This window comes from Eleginops maclovinus, chromosome 8, assembly GCF_036324505.1.
Source record: "Eleginops maclovinus isolate JMC-PN-2008 ecotype Puerto Natales chromosome 8, JC_Emac_rtc_rv5, whole genome shotgun sequence".
Lineage (NCBI taxonomy): Eukaryota > Metazoa > Chordata > Actinopteri > Perciformes > Eleginopidae > Eleginops > Eleginops maclovinus.
In genome coordinates, this window is record NC_086356.1 from 17,300,854 (window position 1) to 17,320,357 (window position 19,504).

Below are 19,504 nucleotides of genomic sequence, written 5' to 3' on the forward strand. Positions count from 1 at the left end.
AACCTTTGAGTTCTTACAGGAGATGTGTTCAGATTATTTTTCTATTAGGTTTATTTTATCTGAGATCCACAGAGAAAAATAACAACAGTACACACAGTGGCCCTGAGAGCTCAACACACAGCCAACAAAGAAAACGTATGCAAATACAGAAACATTGCAAATAGAATCAGACAAATAGAACATAATAAACAGAGGAATTATATGTTTTAACAAATCATGTTCAGCACAGTATCTGCCATTATATTTAAACCGTATATGGTAACACATTGTACATGATAGGCTAAGGGGCGGGACATCTCTTAGTCACAACAGAGTCGGCCAGCTAACCAATCAGAGCAGACTGGGCTCTGGTTTCAGACAGAGGGTGAAAAGAAGTGCTGCAGCACAGGCAGTATGAGAAAGAGCTTTTTCAACATTAAAAGGATGGAGGCATGTCCCAGTAGAGGCACTAAATACTAATATGAACCAGAAACTGAGCAAAATATACCCTTTTTAAGAATGGAAGTTCTTCATTCCTTTGCAGTGTCTACATCTCTGTGTGTTCTCAAAATAATGAAGATTTTTCTTATTACTTTGTGTGGTGTATAATTGCAGGCTTTTTATGTTGCAGTAGGTGAAGCTAAAAGGGCTAAGTCCCTACAATTTAATAGGAAACAACATATTCAATTAAGTGGATATAAAGACAAAATAATTAACATGCACAAGGCACTTATTTATTCAATAATAGCACAATAAAACATAGAACATAGAAAATGAAGACGCTGTTGGTCATTTTTATTTTCACTGATTAATAACATCTCCACAGAAACAAAGAAAGCTCATTAATGTCTGGCAAGTCTGAGACAATACCTTCAATGAAGTCAGAGGTGATGTTGACAGCAGCGTAGTGATTGGATGGGGAGCAGGCCAGCGAGTGGCCGAAGCAGAAACACGCCTGGCAGCCTGCTTGGTTTACGTGTTGTAGGTTGAAAAAGCCCGGCTTGCATCTGTAGGTACACACACATACACACACATTCCCTGATGCATTAAAAAATAAATATATTGCACCTCATTGCAGCTATTTATCACATCCCTGCTGGTAGCTGCAGTGTTATGGAAGATGGGACCAAATGGAGCTTAGCTGCGAGGACCCTGAGTACTGACCTACACACACTCGCTGGCATAAGGGTGGGACAGGAACAATGCTAAAAATCAGCCTCTACACTCGTCACATTACACAGGAGAGGAGCCTGCTCAACCAGCCATGAAATCAGCCAAAAAGTCAACAAACAGGGAGCAGAGAATTATTCAATAGTCTGAGACCTGGGGCTGTGTGTATTGCTAATGTCACAGTGAGTTCATCTGTTTGATCCTGCATCCCTGAGGAGCCAGATAGAAAGACAGAGGGGGAGCCACCACTTGGTAATCGACATGTTGCAACGGCACAACATTTGGAGGGTAATGTCTAAGAAGTCAAAAACTGGGAGAAATGTTTATACAAATATTCTTAAAACTAAGGTATACTGATTTTAACCCCCTGTTGGATGTGATCACCTGTCAGCTGGACCAATGCATATTTATTTATTTTAGGTGATTTTAATGCCACTTCTTATTGTTTTACCTTAGATGTATACTTATTAGAATTGTGTTTATTTAATGAGAGCTTACCTCTTTATTTAATATGTCTACCCTTTTGCCTTTTTATGCTCTGTGCCCTTTGTAGTCACTCTTTACCCTGCAAGGTCCTAAGTCCCTGCAGCGGGGCAAATAAAAGATTTGTGATTTTTGAGTGAAAATGTTAACGTTTTATTCTTAAAAGTAGGATTTTTAATATCAAACATGATCAGAAATACTAAATTCTACAATAGGGCTGAAACAATTCCTTGAGTAACTTCATTCCTAAAAATGATCAGTGCTTTTTTTCTTCTCACAAGAAAATGGAAATGAATAGCCATAGCCCAGGGGTGTCCAAACTTGTTTCACTGAGGGCAGCACACAGACAAAAAACATACCAAGGGTTGGATCACTCATATGTTAAGTTATAAGTCAGCAAAATCAATCAAATGTATGTACATTATACTTGATACTTGAATATACTTTAAGAAAAAACTGCCTAAATCAAAGCTCTCTTATTTTGTTACAAAAAATAAGGGGAAATATGAAGGGAAAATTCAAGCTTACTATATACTGTAAATAAGTTATTGGGCTTTTTTATCAACTAAGATTTACTGGATTTACTGAAACTACGCTATTTAACACATGAATACTGTGTAATTTATTTGTACATATCTATTTAAGAAGAACAATAAAAGACAAGCACAAGTTTCAGGTGTGGGTCATATTCCATTATAGTTTAAGAATTTGCTGAGGGCCAATTCAAAATGGACAACGGGCCGAAATTGGCTCCATGGCCGTAGTTTGGGCACCCCTGCAATAGCCCATCAAATGAATTACTTTATTTTATGAAACATGGAACCTAAATGCAATGAATCGGATTCATTCCGCGGATAATTTGCACAAATATAAGCAATAAATCAGATTTTTAAATAATTTTTTAATATATATTATCCATAATAAAGCAAAAGAATGTTTTCTGTGAATGCTAGTTTTCACAAAGATATAATCAGTAGATCATACCAGGGAGCAGTTTCTCAGGAGGAGAACTGGTAGCTGGAGAGGTGCCAGTTCTCCTCCTGAGCCACTGCCGAGGTGCCCTTGAGCAAGGCACCAAACCCTGAAACTGCTCGCTGGCGCCGGGTACCTGGCAGCCTCCCTGCTCTGCCACCTCTCCTGCATGTGTGGTTGTTTGTGCATGTATCCTCCCTGTGTGTAATGTTTGTAAACACTACAGAGTGGGGAAAGAAATGTCCCTGTAAGGGATCAATAAAGTATATCTTGTTCTTCTTGAACATCAAGGCTGCCGTTCTTCTCTGCACACAAAACAATGAATGGTCAATAAGGCTTTCACTGTTGCCTTGGTAACCATAGGTCATGTGCACACAAACGTGACGTGAGAAAGAATCTTATAGCACACCTGTCGCAGCTCTGCCCCTCCACGTGTGGCTTACAGTGACAGCGTCCATCCAGAGGCGAGCAGACGCCCACACTGCCGCTGGAGTCACATTCACACGCTCTGCAGGAGGAAAGAGGAGAAATTATTCAAATCCATATCACTCAAGAGAAAAAAGGTACATTATTAAGAAAGAAGGAGCAGTAACTAGACAAGGTCCATGTCTTTTGTTGTTTTTTTTAATTGAAAACCCCTTTGAATCCCACAGGTTCACAACTGAGACAATGATATTCTTCCATTTAATTGTTTTGCTTAGAGCTAACCATTCCCTCCCGCCCACCCATTCCCTCCTACACATACCATGCAAACCCATAGAGATACAAGTTTAATCAAAGAAGCACCATTGATTCCATGTAAAAAAGAAAACAGTTAATAAATAAATAAAAATGAATACGAAATAAATCAAATAACAATAAAGACGGATAAGTAAATACAAAGATAAAAAGGAGGGTGAATAGAAACAAGGAAAAGAAATAATAAAGAAAGGTCATTTTGCAGTATTCGGTCGGGAGTGTTTGTTGGTTATTGAAGTAATCTATCAAGCACTGCCATTCCCTATTGAAAAAGTCTGCAGGGCCTCAGAGTATATTTGTATATTCTCAAGTCCAAGAAACAAAACCAGGATGATGGGGGCTAAGGGGAATTCCAATCTGATAAAAGTCTGCGATTAGCTAATAAGATCAGTACAGTGAATGCCTCCATATCACCTCATTTGGCAGTCAGAGTGGAAAGGTATCCTGGAACCCCAAACAGTATAATATAAGTGCATGAAGCTCTCCATCGGCTTCCCCCCTATTCCACATCAAAGATGGTCAGCTACACAATCTCTACCCTGGAAACAGTGGGGAGGCTTGCTCAAGGACGCCTCAACAATATGGGTACTTGTCTCGGGCCTTGATCCTTAGTGTCCTTAATAACTAGTCCACTCTGTGAATGTGTGTCTGTCCTTGTACCAAGTTCTTACATTACATTTCTATTCTCTCCATTTCTATCCAAGGCAAATTACAATACATGCATTCAACCATAAAGGTACAAAAAAAAAAGAAGAAGAATATTTTAGCTTTCAAAAATCCAAGCTGTTGTAAGTGCAACTGAATTCAATTCAAATAAACCAGACCTTGATACAAAAATGACCTTTTTGAAAAATTGTAATGGCTAAGGTGTATTAATGGTCAATTAACACTCAGATGCTTGGTTAAGTACACGATCTATCACAAAAATTAAAAGACTGTGTAAACAACCTTGATAAAAACGAGGCGAGGTGTTGGGTAATGTTAAAAAAGAGTTTGATCACCTGAATTGATTGATTACTTTTGTTTGCAACTGTAACACAAAATCCTTTTTAATGAGGCACTATTAAAAATTATTCAATTATCCCCAGGTGAGGCGTCTTTCCTTGTTTCTGCTCCAGTGGGCTGAGTAATCACATCTCAACCCAACGGCCTGATTTTACTGCATGCATGAGAGAAAGTGTGCTTGTGGCATGTGTGTATGCAGATGTATGTGTGTATAATGTTGGTATGGGAGAAAAATCTAAACTAAGGGTCAACTGTAAAATTATTATACACAATTGATTCATGAATAGGTCATTGCCAATACTTGTGATATTCATTAAAAGGAAATGAGTTTAAAGGGTTCTTAAATCAGTAATGTGTTTTCACTAAAGGCTCCTTGATCTGAGCCTCTCTTTAAAGCTGATGCTTTCGGCCGTTAAGAGGCGAAGAAAAAAGCTGTGAACACAGAGCTGGCATTTTATAACCATTTACGCTGATGAACTGGGAGCCATATTCGCATTCATTGGGAGTTTTTTTGCACCTGGTTGATGCAAAACCAATATTTACCCCGTTTTTTCTCTAGTTTGTTCTTCACTTTGCTTGGGAATCGTAACAATTTGCAAGCTCACATTTCAGAATCTGAATCAGAAACAGGTTTGCTGCCAAGTAGGTTAACACATAGGAGGACTGTGTCTTGGTGTTATGGAGCAAACATAAACAGTGCATAAAAATAAAATTGGAGCCATGATAAAAAGACTATTTTAAGATAACTATAATAACATTACAAATATAGCAATATTTAATATTTAATATACATCAAATATGGTTGAAATATAAATATACCCGTAGGAATTAAATTAAAATTGGAATAAGATATTTACGACGTGCAGAACTGATAGTATGATAGTGAATTTGACATTTTGCTGGCCACTTGACCTTCGACAGACAACCTTTTATCTACTATGGGTCATCTTTAAATGTACAGAAGAGTTTGCTGTTTAGGGATTTTCCAAAACAACCAAGATGGCTGCAGCTGATGTGGATGTGATACGGTATATCTGAGCTAAAGGGAAAACCATCAATGGTTTGCGGTACTTCAGGATTTGGCCAAGTTTAATAAGTCATGCTGTTGAAGGTTTACATATTTCTGTTGCTTAGGCGGGATTAAGTAAATGTGCTGCCATTGACTGGTACTACTGTGATTGATAGGCAAAAATAAACTGAGATGTTCTAGATAACTTACCATTTGCTATTTGGTCTGGTTATGGCTTGTCTCCATCAGCTTATAAAAACAAAATCTGGGAATTTATTTAAATAGCTGACTTTGCCTTTCCAATGTTGCTTGATCGTAAGCATTTAATCATATAGTTGGGATTGTTTGTGAAAAATGAAGGAATATAATGCTGGAAACAGACTGCATTTTTAAAATAATATCTGAGAGGGTTTTAATGCTTTGCTGATTGTGAAGCCATGAGGCAAACTTGCAATACTGAAGATTTATTAATAAATTCACTTGGCTGACTAATCCTAATTTTATGTGGATTTGATCTATTCTATGTTCTTGGACAACATTGATTCTGCTATTATCACCTTAAAAAAGCATTTGTTTTATTGTTTGACAAATGCTAAAACTGAATTCCAATGTTTTGGGAGTTTGTTGTTGTCACAGTCTCCACAGAAATAATGTTAACACCGAATACTCATTGATATGCGAGACAACCCCACCACATCTTAGCATTCCCTCTGCAGGTAGAGGGGGTCAGGGAGAGATACGGTGGACTTCTTATGAATACAAACACACACACACACACACACACACACACACACACACACACACACACACACACACACACACACACACACACACACACACACACACACACACACACATATATACATCATCATGCAGGCTCATATGCATGCATACTTAGTAGGAGAGCCCTCCTTTCAGAAAAAGTTGGATTGTGCCTTTCATCATCAAAATGTATGCAGCAGGTCAATGTAATCTGTAAATGCAACAAAGGATGCAAAAAAAACAAAAACAAACAAACTGAGTGTGTGTGTGTGTGTGTGCAAAGCCTCAAAACCAAAATCAGCCTCATATCTCTGGGATGAAAGGAACGCAACCTATCTTAAAATCAATTAAACCCACTGAGCTGTTCTTTCAGCATACCGAAACAAAATCAGACCGGAGTACAAATACAGATAAAACAAATGTTTCTTTAATAGACAACGTCATTTTGTTCTTATTCAGGGCACCAGCTCAATTAATAGACACACAATTTGAATCAGCCAACATTCTGGAAATAATGTATTTTTTAAAAATCAGTGATTACTTTGTCTCAGCAGGAAACAATACATCTTAAAATAACTAAAAGCATTTATTGCCTGCAGGCTTAATAATTCAATGTCATAAATTAAGCAAAACTATGGAATACGCTTGTATTATTAAGTTGACATTTCATGATCTATTAAAAGCTTATTAATAAATACATGATGAGTCAAAAGACATTATAGACTTTTTATGCGAGACTAGACTACACAAACTTTTCCTAACTGATTAATTCATCTGCAGGGTAGCAGGGAGGGTGTAAAGGGTTAAGTTTACTATTAGGGTCGGCTAGTGCATAAGCAGATTTAAAAAAGGATCTGGTCACCATGGTAATGGGTGGAAGAGACAGCATGGTCTCTCTTGGATCTGGGGGGGTCTTTAAACTTCTTCTTTATTGGTCAGAAGGTTAGTGACTGACCCAAACACAAGCCGTTTGCAGGAGGACTGAATTTACAAGTTCAATAGTTTACAGAGTTGTGGTGAGTTGCAGACAAAGCAACAGGCCAGTCTCCATGTAGCAGAACACTTTATTTATTTGATATTGTTCTACTTTCTAGGCAGTATCTGCCAGGGAAGTAATGTTTCTGGCTTGGTTTGTCTGTCTGTAAGCAGGAATGATGGCCTGATTTTCATTTTCAAAAAATGTATTATAAGTTTGAATGGCTGAAAGAAAAAGTGGACCAAATCAAGTTGTAAATGTACAAATTATGTTTCATCTTTGTCACTGCACTATATATGTATGTGTTTGTCTGTATGGTGCATCTAAGTATATGCATATGTATTACATGCATATATATATATATGTATTTAATAACATTCCTGGTGAATATTTTTGTGGATGAGGCTCACTGGCAGTGAATGTAGTTGATTACTTTAGTCGTTGTTATTGTTTACTTTTATCTTTTGGTTTGTTTTTCTTATTTTTTCTCTTTGTAAATATAAACTATTGTCTCATTTGTATATGCTCACATGTTGCTTTCTATTGATCTGGACACCATTTTGTCAGTTTGTATGCAATTCTTTCAGATGTAAAACCTTGGTTAAGTATAAACCTTGGTTATGCACTGTTGAAACTTAATACAAATATTTTGGATCAGAGAACTGCACTATATTATGTCGGAATAATTAGAAAAATGTGTTCCAGATTCAGATATACTACGACTTCATGGCAGGGTCTGCCTTCTATGAGGGCTATTCCAGCTGCCACATGTTTTCAGTTGACATGTTTGAACATTTTGCATTTTCCTTCAATTATTGGTAAAACATAGAGACCAAGCATCTTCTTATGAAGTCGATATGGCTAAGAGTTGTTTATTTACACCAGACATTATCAACCAAACATTAATTATTAGTAATAATTTGGAGTTATGTTTAAGGCGACACAATGTTTCCAAGTCCAATATTCACTCTCTGTTAAGGTATGTTTTTGTCTTTACCAACTGTTGAGGCAAATACCTAGCTATTTAGTTGCTATATATTTAAGTAAGTGTGTCTGTCTGGCATTTAGTGCTTTCATTAGAGCAGATTTAAGACAAACGAAATGGACATTTATTCTAATAATGAGATAACGTGGATTAAACAACTCAGTAAATGTACGCTTACAAAGAGCAAAAGATGTAGTAGGAAGTAGGACTCAAAGGAGGAAGTAGGAATATTAGAGGTTAAAAGGGGTTGGAAAAGTCAAATATCCTGTTTTGAGTTATTTGTGGAAATCTTGATTAAATCAAATGTTGATGTTTTTCTTAAGTTCAAGTTTCCATGTGGAAAATTAAAGTGCTCCGGGTTGTCTTGCTTTTTTAGAAATGGTTATTAGCAGATAGATTCCGTACAGCACATCCTGACTCATGCTGATAAGAAGGTCACTAATTCACAGTGGTGTCACAGAGAGAAATGAAATCCTCTTGTTTACGGCTGCTTTGGAGTTTGATCAATTCAAGCTCGGGGAAGTAGGATGGTGCAACTGAAAAATAGAGAAGATGTACAGTATGTGTGTCTGTTGAACCTGTTTATTTCTATTAACCCCTTGAGAGGCCTTTTTCAGAAACATTTCCTAGTAAAAATCTGCTTTGTTTTTATGACCCTTATATATTAGCATGTGTTATTAGCATGTGTGTTGCTCACCTGCAGCCACCAGGACCAAGAGAGTGAAATCCAGCTCGACATGTGTCACACTTCTCCCCTGTCACGCCATTTTTACACAAACACCTTCCCTCTGCATCACACTGCAGACTCAGTGTACCTGGGTGTGACAGCAGAAAGTTCAGAGTTAACTTCACAATCCATCAGTTCACCATTAATAATTTGTCATGACGGGGATAACTGAATACCTGTTATAGAATTCTGTTCTAAAGCCCAAGAGATGAGCTCGGAGGAGCCGGATAGCCTTGCTTCCACACTGTTTCTGACATACTGTAGCTTAAGTTAATGGAGAAAAAAGACCAGCTGGGGTATTGTTGGACTTGGAGAGAAAAAGAAAGCCTGATGGAGTCTGCTCTAACGTTTGATCAATATAATGGACTCCAACAACTGTGTACAATCACCTCACACTACCTAGGAAATGGAGAGGGAAAGTTAGCTAAGGTATTTGTCCATTTCTCTCTGTGGTTCGCTCTCTTTACATTGATGATGATGTAATTAACTGCCCAAACGTTTAACGTCCCTGCACCTATAATTAGACGGTGTTTGATGAGTCTTTTCTTTGATAACTTTATAGTCTACTTGCCAGCAGTTTGAACCCGGAAATGATGAGTACCCCAAAGTTTTATGGTAGAAATGCATAGTACCTGTCCCCAACACATCCAATGCCTGATGCTAAAATGCATTTGTTGGGAAATTTGCACAATTGGCATAAGTTGCATTAATTAGCATATGCGGACAATAGTTACAAAAAAAATGTTGGTGAGGTTTTTGAGGTTACTGAGGATGTTGAATCCATTTATTACTTTAATAGGATAGACAATGGCAGTTTTGTGTCTCCTAAAACTTAAAATTCATCAAAATCAGCACACCGGGAGTACAAATATGGACACTTTCTGGTTAAAACTGCCACTTTTGATCCTGAAAAGGTGGACCATTTACGAAACATCCTCAAAACCACTCAACATTTTTCCAAATTAGCAAAGCCATTTATTAACTATTGTCTGCATATGCTAATAAATACATGTTATGCTAATTATTATACAATTAGCATCTGGTAGTTTCTATGTGCTGGGGACCCGTACTTTACATTTCTAACATAAAACTTTGGGCTACTTAACATGTCCGGGTTTGCAATAAGTGAGTCGACTCAAGGATAAATCTTATGAGAGGTTCAGGACCTGAGATGAACAAGATTGTATTAATCATGAATCAGAAAAAGAATCACAGGAAACGTTTGTCAGTTTAGTAGCAGTCGATGTGTGAGGGTGATGTTATTGATTTAAAAACTTTAATCCATGACTCTTGTTTCTGCACAGCAACATTTTGGTGCCTTATTGTGCCAGTACTGCGTTCCAATTTAAGCATAATTAAATTCTCTCATGCCAGACTGAACAAAAATGGTGAGTAATGATATTTACATGGATTATAATTAAGGGTTTTAAGTTATTATGCAAACAATGGGCTCTGTGTGTGTGCAGTTTACCGTTAATATTGCAGTTGCAGGGTAGGCAGGGCTCCTCATCAGACTTCCTGTAGTGGTGCTCTCTGCAGCGCTCACAATGGGGCCCGTCGGTGTTGTCTCTGCAGCTCACACAGCGCCCCCCACTGCCGGTGCTGCGGTACTGCTCCACGTCAAACACACACTCGTCAGACCTCCCGCTGCAGTTGCACTCTGCGGGGCGAGCGGAGGGAAAACAAGAATGAGAAAGAGCAAAAGGTCAAGTGAGGAGAGACGTGGAGGAAAGAGCAATCGCACAGGAAGAGGAAGTAGAAAGAGAGCAGACAGAAATAGATGGAGGGAGAGAGGCAGAGGGAGGGTGAATGTGAGAGATTATGTGTTCCGGGATTGGATCATAATTTAGAGGCTCGCTGCTAATCTCATTTCACACAGGCCTAATGAGGAGCCAATCGGCTGTCAGGGGGCACTTAGATAACAGTAATTCATGTTTATACAAGAGCAAATTACTCAGCTGATAACACAACATCACAGTGCTCATACCCCTCATATCAAATCCCTCCTTAGTCTACCAGTCGCCCTGAGGGGGGGATTTAGGTGAAATTGCCCATTTTATTATGAATCAAGCTCTCTGTTGTGCCGGAAATAACTGCATGATTATTCCTTCCTGTTAATAAGTAGTGTCGGCAGGGTTCACATTATTGAATACATGTAATGATCACCAGTTGCTTTAAAACCCAAGTTACAAACGTTGGGTTGAAGGTGAACAACTTTTTAAAGGCTTTTAATTAAGAGTGTTTTGTTCCATATGGGGCTAAAACCAATCATCAAAGACCTTGAATTACTTAATTATTAAAAATGACAAGGCTTTATTTAATCCTTCATTAAATTATAATAAAGTATTATCAATTTGTATCTATAAATCATCAATCACAACTTGCTCAGTCAGGATTATAATACTGAGTAACCCCTCAAATGTAGACTTTATTGAAAGGTATTTTGAAATGATTTTATTTATTTGTTTTTGCATAAAATCTTCAAACCAAGAATGTCAAATGGCCCATAAATTGACTGATAGGGTTTGCGTTTGACTGATAATATTATTGGATACAATATGAGAAATACACATTCTGATGATGAAAACCATTTTTCTCTTTAATTTTATTTTCATAGAATACTAAATAAGTACTGAATAATTACACAACACAATACAAGTGTAGTATTTACTGTGTTGCTATTACATATGGACTATTTATGTATTGGATTACTGGAAAAACAATCCATGCAACAAAACAATGTTAATTATTGACTGGTGCAGCTTTAAAAAAACATTGTCAAATTGTAGATCTTATTGAGGAAATGAAAAAGAACCATTTGCTTTTGCACTGCTCTCCCCTCTGGAACTTATGCTGAGTCCCATATTCTCACCTCTAAAATCCTTCTGCTCAAACAGAAAGAGAATCTGACAAAATCAGACACTCCCCAAAGAAAGTCTCCGCAGCATGACTCAGCTCTGATTGGCACTGGTGGTCAACTAAAGAACAAACACGTCCGGTCGGCTCTACCTGTCAGCTCTTATCTACTCTGTCTTTATCATGCTGCTAGTGCTGCTGCCACTGCTGCTCAGGTGGGCTGACACCAGCCCGAGCCTCTGTTTCATTTCTTCTAGTACCACAGAGTCCTGTTGACTCTGAAAGCATCTCAAAATGTGATGTGATCCAGGGTGTTGTCCCAGGAGAACCTTTGATGCTTCCAGACTATCCTCAAAAAGATAGAAATGATCTCAAAGTCATGTTTTATTCTCATACCTTCAAGTTTATCAATAAGTTATGTCTAGTTAATTCAGATTGTGAAATGAAGCGGGGGAAATGTGTTTGTTTAATTATGGGCCCATCACCCTGAAATTAGCCTCAAGGCAAACTGAACATCTGGATACCCATCCCCCTCGGCAACTTCCAAACGCACGTTTGATAATGTTTTCATTAGTTTCTGCTCCTGTTTAATGGGCTTTTGTTTTTACAGTTTTCCTGGTTATTTGGTTTGTTATCTTTACTTAAAAATAGGAATGTGACTAGATTTATTTTGGATTATTCCCAACTGTGAGGACTTTGTGTACGTTTAATAATGTGATTACCATTAACAGCCTTTGATGTTCATATACTGGATTAAAAGAACAAAATTGCCCTACAACTGTTCTTGAGAAAAGGCTACATCAGATTTATGGCACTTTTTTGTAATTTGTAACTGTGATATCATCAGGTTCAATCTCATGTTCGCATGTCTAAAAAAGGAATAAAATAATGGTGAGAAAACCAAGAAAATAACGCTGTGAACTCAATACTTAAAAAAAACAATGGCGAACTGGAAATGAAATGCAAACCTGTCCCATTTCAAACCAAACACATGGCATTTGGTTTCCAAAACCAGAGCAAAAGTTGTTGGTCTTTGTTCAAACCTTATTCAGTTGCTCTTACACATGTAGTAGGTGAAGTTTGTCCCATCTGACGCATTAGAATGGTAGCAATAATCGCTGATCACAACCATTTATTAGGCTGGTAACTTTTGAAATGCGTGCCAAAACTAAATAACCGAAGCTTTTTGCACAACTTTCAGTTTTTACCCAAAAAGAAATCCCAGAGGAGAAAAAGCGTTTTATTATTTTATTTATTATTCAGAATCTTTGTTAAAACTTTGTGAAAGTTTTTTTATATATGAATGTATTCCTAAAAAAAAACTGTGGTTAAGGCCCAGTGTAGCAGAACAGTTTAAAGGTGGTGTCTTTTGGTTGAAGTATCACTGGGAGGGAAACTGCAAATCACTTAAAGATGTTTTTCAACCGATGCAACACAAAGACCTCCACACAGCCTCCCTCATGTTTGGCCATCTTGACCTCATTTAGGTCTGCCCACCCAAAACAAGCAACTTCTTAAATTCCCATAAATTCCTCAGCCTTAGCCCCACTGCCACTGTGGAAGTTCCACACAACAAGGCAGAGTCCACAATATGATATATCCACAAAGGACTTGTTTCCAGTGATTGATGAAGCCACTTCCCTAAACACTATGTTTCACACATTTTTGGATGAAAGATCAAAAGCATAACAAAAAAGATACTTTAGAATACAGCAGTATGGAGCAATGTGGTGGTGGCCTGCAGCTTTAATAGCCATAAAGGCAACTTGACTCAAATGCACTTCTGATAGTTGCTTAGTTGTAAATGTACGTTTAGCACTTATCTTTACACAAGGCTAGTGATTTGTATGAACTGTTGTTGTGTTAAGAACTCTGTTACTTGGTTTTAATTTCATACTCATTAGCAAAGGTGGTACTTCCAAGAGTCCATTTCAGTTTAATGGTTTGGTATGAATGGTCACAAATACATTGTCCTTGGTCATACATGTTTGGTAGAAGTGTTCCGTAAGTCCAAAAACCAAAAGCTAAGAAATCTGAATCCCCACTTTCTACAGATCATCTGCAACTTCAATGTAAGTGTATGTCTTCACTACAAGAAAAAAGAAGTGCAGCATTATCTCTGTGTGAAAAAAAGGACGGCCCAGTGCCTTCAGTGGCACCAACATCTCCTGACAGGCCAGTCCTGCAGCACTTTACACTCCAGAGGAGGGCATTCAAGGACTCCTTAATTTGCATATCGAGCCCATATAGGCGTGGACGCTGCCCTTATATTGCTCCTTGGGGCCCTGTCTCATGGGGATTAGTCTGGACACACAGTGAAAGCCGTGTTCATTCTATATCCACTGCACACGCACCCTAACAGCCCATTATACACTCCTTTTTTGCAGTACGCTATTGTGGCATCATGTACAATCAGGTCATAGAAAAGCAATGTTGTTAGGATTGTTTTATGTTTTATCACGGTCTCGATCATTAAATAGCATCAGAAAATCAGTGATGTGAATACTTCCTCAACTACATATTGAATTAAAAAAAAAAATCCCCTGCAAAAGGGTTATAGAGGTTGGAGGAATTTACAAAAATTGTAATAGTTTTGTAGTGTCTGCAGTGGATATAAAAATAACAAAGATTAAAAAATATATATTAAATATATGATGCATATAACTCAGTTGACATGTAAGAATTGTGTTTATTCATTTTAAGACTATAATAAGCTGTAAAAATACATTTTCATTAAATAAAGGGATGAACAAATTACAAAATTTGGAACCAATATTATGTCTAAGATAAAATAGCTGCACTACTTGATAGAACGAAAGCTGTAATAATGGACATTTTGTAGAAGATAAAACCTGCCTCCACACCTGCATGAGAGGTGATCTTACTGTCCTCTGCCTTTTGTATGAATAATTTCTTAGTTTTGTTGCAGAATGTATTGCAGAGAGGGACCATTATCCCTGCAGGCACAATAATTCCTCATTTTTATATCTAATTTGCCGGACGAATGAGATGTCGCACTAGCCAGCGGAGCAGAGCAGCATTGATAAGGAAGCGGTCTGTGAGGGATCACGCTGCATACATATCTGTGTGACCTTCGGTGTACTGTTACAGACCGAGCAGACCTCCACCTAACCCACACTCTGTTGTGCCTGGTACCTTAGGTTAGGATATTAGTTTTTGTTACAGTACTGCGAAAAAAGCAGCCATCCCTGTTCTTTACCAAAGCAGAGGAGAGCTCTAGTCTCTTAGCCGTAAAATCTCATAATCTCTCTACATATTCAAATCTGTATGACAGTATCTGCAGTGATAAATGCAAAATAAAGCCTTCAGTTTATATGTTTTTTTTTCTAATCTTCATTGTAATCTTAGCCTGAATATAGCAAAGAGTCATAAGTGGTTTATATTGCTTCAATGTTAGTATATCTGACTTCCTATATCGTAAGAGCAGTTCAACATTGGAAAATAAGCTAATGTAAAGATAATCCAATAAAGGAAAATAAAGAGACTATAAAGTTAGATTACATGCAGACTGAAAGTGGGTGAACAGCTATCCTGGGTTGGTGCTACACGTAAAGAGGCCCTATTATGCACATGTTCAGGTTCTTATTTGTATTTTGTGCCTCTACTGTGACATATTTACATGCTTTAATCTTCAAAAAGGAGTCCAATGGAGGCGTTTCAGGCCGGTGTGTCGGAGAGAAACTCCCTCTGGCCTCAACTTTGGGATTTTAGCCTTTGCAGACCATTTACATGCACACAAACCTATATAACAGGAAAGGGAAACCCCCAAAAAGCACAATAAGGCCCTTTTAAAAAATCCCTTTAACTGGTTTCTAGACAATTGTTTTAGTTATACATTCAAAAAAACTGCAACGTATACAGTGGGTTGCAAAAGCCGAAGTAAATGGATTGCTTGAGAGTTTGCATCTTTTCATTTACAGAACATGCCTACAACTTTGAATATGTGCTTTTTTAAATTGTGAAGCAAACAACAAAAAGGACAAAATAACAGAAAACTTCAGCGTGCGTAACTATTCACCCCCTAATGTCAGCAGTACTTTGTAAAGCCACCTTTTGCAGCAATGACAGCTTTTGATAAGTCTCTATGAGCTTGCCACATCTTGCCACTGGGATTTTTGCCCTTTCCTCATGGCAAAACTTCTCCAGCTCCTTGATGTTGGATGGTTTCCGCTTGTGAACAGCAGTCTTCAAGTCAAACCAGAAATTCTCAATTGGATTGAGATCTGGGCTTTAACACATTTAAATTATTCCGGTTAAACCATTCAAGTGTTTCTTTAGCAGTATGCTTCGGGTCATTGTCCTGCTCGAAGGTGAACCTCCGTCCCAGTCTCAAATCACAGGCAGACTGAAACAGGTTTTGCTCTAGAATATCCCTGCATTTAGCACCATCCATCTTTCCCTCGACTCGGACCAGTTTCCCAGTCCCTGCTGCTGAAAAACATCCCCACAGCATGATGCTGCCAACACCATGTTTCACTGCGGGGATGGTGTTCTTGGAGTGATGGGATGTGTTGGGTTTCCACCAGACATAGCGTTTCCCTTGGTGGCCGAAAAGTTCAATTTTAGTCTCATCTGACCAGAGCACCTTCCGCCATACATTTAGGGAGTCGGCCACATACCTTTTGGCAAACTCAAAACGTGCCTTCTTATTTTTAAGTAATGGCTTTCTGGCCACTCTTCCATAAAGCCTAGCTCTATGGAGTGTATGGCTTATTGTGGTCCTATGCACAGACACTCCAGTCTCTGCTGTGGAACTCTGCAGCTCCTTCAGGGTTACCTTTGGTCTCTCTGTTGCCTCTCTGATTAATGCCCTCCTTGCCCGGTCAGTGAGTTTTGGTGGGCGGCCCTGTCTTGGCAGGTTTGTTGTGGTCCCATGTTCTTTCCAGTTGAAGATTATGGATATGATGGTGCTTCGGGGGATCATCAAAGATGTGGATATGTTTTATAACCCAACCCTGACTTGTATTCCTCAATAACTTTGTCCCTGACTTGTTTGGAGAGCTCCTTGGTCTTCTTGGTGTGATGCCTCTTGCTTAGTGGTGTTGCAGCCTATGGGGCCTTTCAGAAAAGGTGTGTTTATACTGACAGATCATGTGACACTTAGATTGCACACAGGTGGACTTCATTTCACTAATTAAGTGGCTTCTGAAGGTAATTGGTTGCACCAGAACTTTTTATGGGCTTCATAGCAAAGGGGGTGAATACATATGCAAATGCCAAAGCTCAGTTTTTTATTTAAAAAAATATTTTTTTATATATACTGTATATTTTTCTCATTTACTTCACCAATGTAAGACTATTTCGTGCAGATCCATCACATACAATTCAGATTAAAAAACACTTAAATTACAGGTTGTAATGTAATTAAACAAATAAAACGCCAAGGGGGGTGAATACTTTTGCAAGGCACTGTATGTCATCAAACCTCAGATTGAAGAGGAACAATGCGATTTCGTCCTGGTCGTGGAACGACGGACCAGCTTTTTACTCTCGCAAGGATCCTGGAGAGGGCCTGGGAGTATGCTCATCCGGTCTACATGTGCTTTGTGGATTTGGAGAAGGCGTATGACCGGGTATTGTACTCCCAAAGCGAGAGCTGTGTCCAGGTCCTCGGTAGCACGTCGGACTGATTTCCGGTGAGGGTTGGCCTCCGCCAGGGCTGCGCTTTGTCACCAATGTTGTTTGTGATATTCATGGACAGGATTTCGAGGCGTAGTGGTGGGGGAGGGGGTCTGCAGTTCTGTGGGCTAAGGATTGAACCACTGCTTTTTGCAGATGATGTGGTCCTAATGGCTTCATCGGTCTGTGACCTTCAACACTCACTGGATTGGTTCGCGGCCGAGTGTGAAGCAACTAGGATGAGGATCAGCACCTCCAAATCTGAGGCCATGGTTCTCAGCAAGAAACCGGTGGACTGTCCACTCCAGGTAGGGAATGAAGCGTTACCACAAGTGAAGGAGTTCAAGTATTTCGGCTCTTAGTAAGCTCTCTTTCTACCGGGCCATTTTCGTTCCTACCCTCACCTATGGTCATGAAGGATGGGTCATGACCGAACGAGATCGCGGATACAAGCGACCAAAATGGGACTTCTCCGCAGGGTGGCTGGCATCTCCCTTCGGGATAAGGTCAGAAGTTCAGTCATCCGGGAGGGACTCGGAGTAGAACCGCTGCTCCTTCGCGTTGAAAGGAGCCAGTGGAGGTGGTTCGGGCACCTAGTGAGGATGCCACCTGGGCGCCTCCCTAGGGAGGTGTTCCAGGCACGTCCAGCTGGGAAGAGACCGAGGGGTAGACCTAGGACCAGGTGGAGGGATTATATCTCTTCGCTGGCCTGGGAGCGTCTTGGAATCCCCCAGTCAGAGCTGGTTGATGTGGCCAGGGAAAGGGAAGTTTGGGGCTCTCTGCTTGAGCTGTTACCTCCGCGACCCTGACGGATAAGTGGGAGAAGATGGATGGATGTCATCATGACATTTTGGAAGCCTGTTTTCTACCTACCTGCCGTCTGTAAATTAGACTGCGGTATATTTTCACACGGAGGCGGTCAGTGGTAGATCATGTTTTTTATTTTGTAAATTGGTAGATAGAAGATGTTCTCACAAATCAGACACAAGAACCTACATCAAAAATACAAGAGGAGATTAAACTAGATTTCATTTTTTTATTCTATATTCGTCTCATTTCACAGTGGGAGTATTACCAGGAGGCTCGGCATAATGATCTGCAGTGTTATGAGTGTACTGTTGATATTCCAAATCATTATCACAGTCTCCGAGCTACGACTGCAGCCTTCAACCCTTAAATCAGTGGCAAAAAGAAGGATTTAAAGTGTCTTCTTACTGGAACCGCCTCGGGCTAAGCCGATGACAGCATCACACAAACAACGGAAATCATGACGACCCGCAGCAGCCTGCTCGGGCTGAAAATGATTTCAGTCTCAGAGGGGGAGCATCTTGATGGTAATGACACACTATTTCACCCCCACATACGCACACATAAACAGACAAACAACCTACTCTTTGCATATTTCTTCACACCTTTTTGTAAGAGCACAAAGCAAACAGCGAGCATAATAATCAGCAGTCCAATATCAAGTTGTGATTAACAACCTCGACCGATTGTGCATAACCAATAAAAAACATTCAGACTTACATAAAAAGCCCCCCCTCAAGCCTCCATTTACCACCTGCTACGACTATTCACACTATAACAATAGCGGAGATAGCTGTAATAATCACACAAGGTATTCACTGCTGTTCATCTTTTTTAAAAGAAGTCTCATGCAGTCAGCTATCTTAAAATACAATAACCGCAATTGACATGTGACTGTGCTCAGTGGGCAGGATGTATATTACTTTGATAATGAGACATTTTTCTCTTTATAAATACAAAATAAAGAAATGAAGCAACCACACTGCATTACTAAAGCAGGTTGTGTTATAGCGTGTGGGAGGACAACGCTAATTGACCAAAGCATTACACTCACACTTTCCATCAAGGGTCGCAATGGGGTTACTTTAATATGTTAGAGTTAATATGCTTGTCTACTATTCCTGGCATTCTGGTTGATGTGTATTGCCGGTCACCTAACATTATTTGATCTTTAGAAAATGTGATTCAAACGATTTGCATACTTGTACAAAAACGCATATAACACTGACTAAGTGGTATAAACAGTGTGCTGCAATTGGATATTCCACGATGTCTTTATGGGATATTATATAACACACACATTTGAGTAGTACATTGCAATGCCTCTCAGTTACAGTAAAGGAAATAAGTATTTGATCCCCTGCCGATTTTGTTAGTTTGCCCACTTACAAAGAA

General features: G+C 39.1%; 1 protein-coding gene across 1 annotated transcript in view; it reads right to left on the reverse strand.

Annotated features, from left to right (window-relative positions):
• lamc3 (laminin, gamma 3) overlaps window positions 1-19,504 on the reverse strand; it is a 111,122-nt gene that overhangs the window by 51,123 nt on the left and 40,495 nt on the right. The window contains exons 5-8 of the mRNA XM_063888856.1: window positions 10,278-10,466; window positions 8,777-8,894; window positions 3,014-3,112; window positions 850-986 (exon numbers count right to left, since the gene is read on the reverse strand). Coding sequence (XP_063744926.1) covers window positions 850-986; window positions 3,014-3,112; window positions 8,777-8,894; window positions 10,278-10,466 — 543 coding nt within the window. The remainder of the gene's footprint in view (window positions 1-849; window positions 987-3,013; window positions 3,113-8,776; window positions 8,895-10,277; window positions 10,467-19,504) is intronic.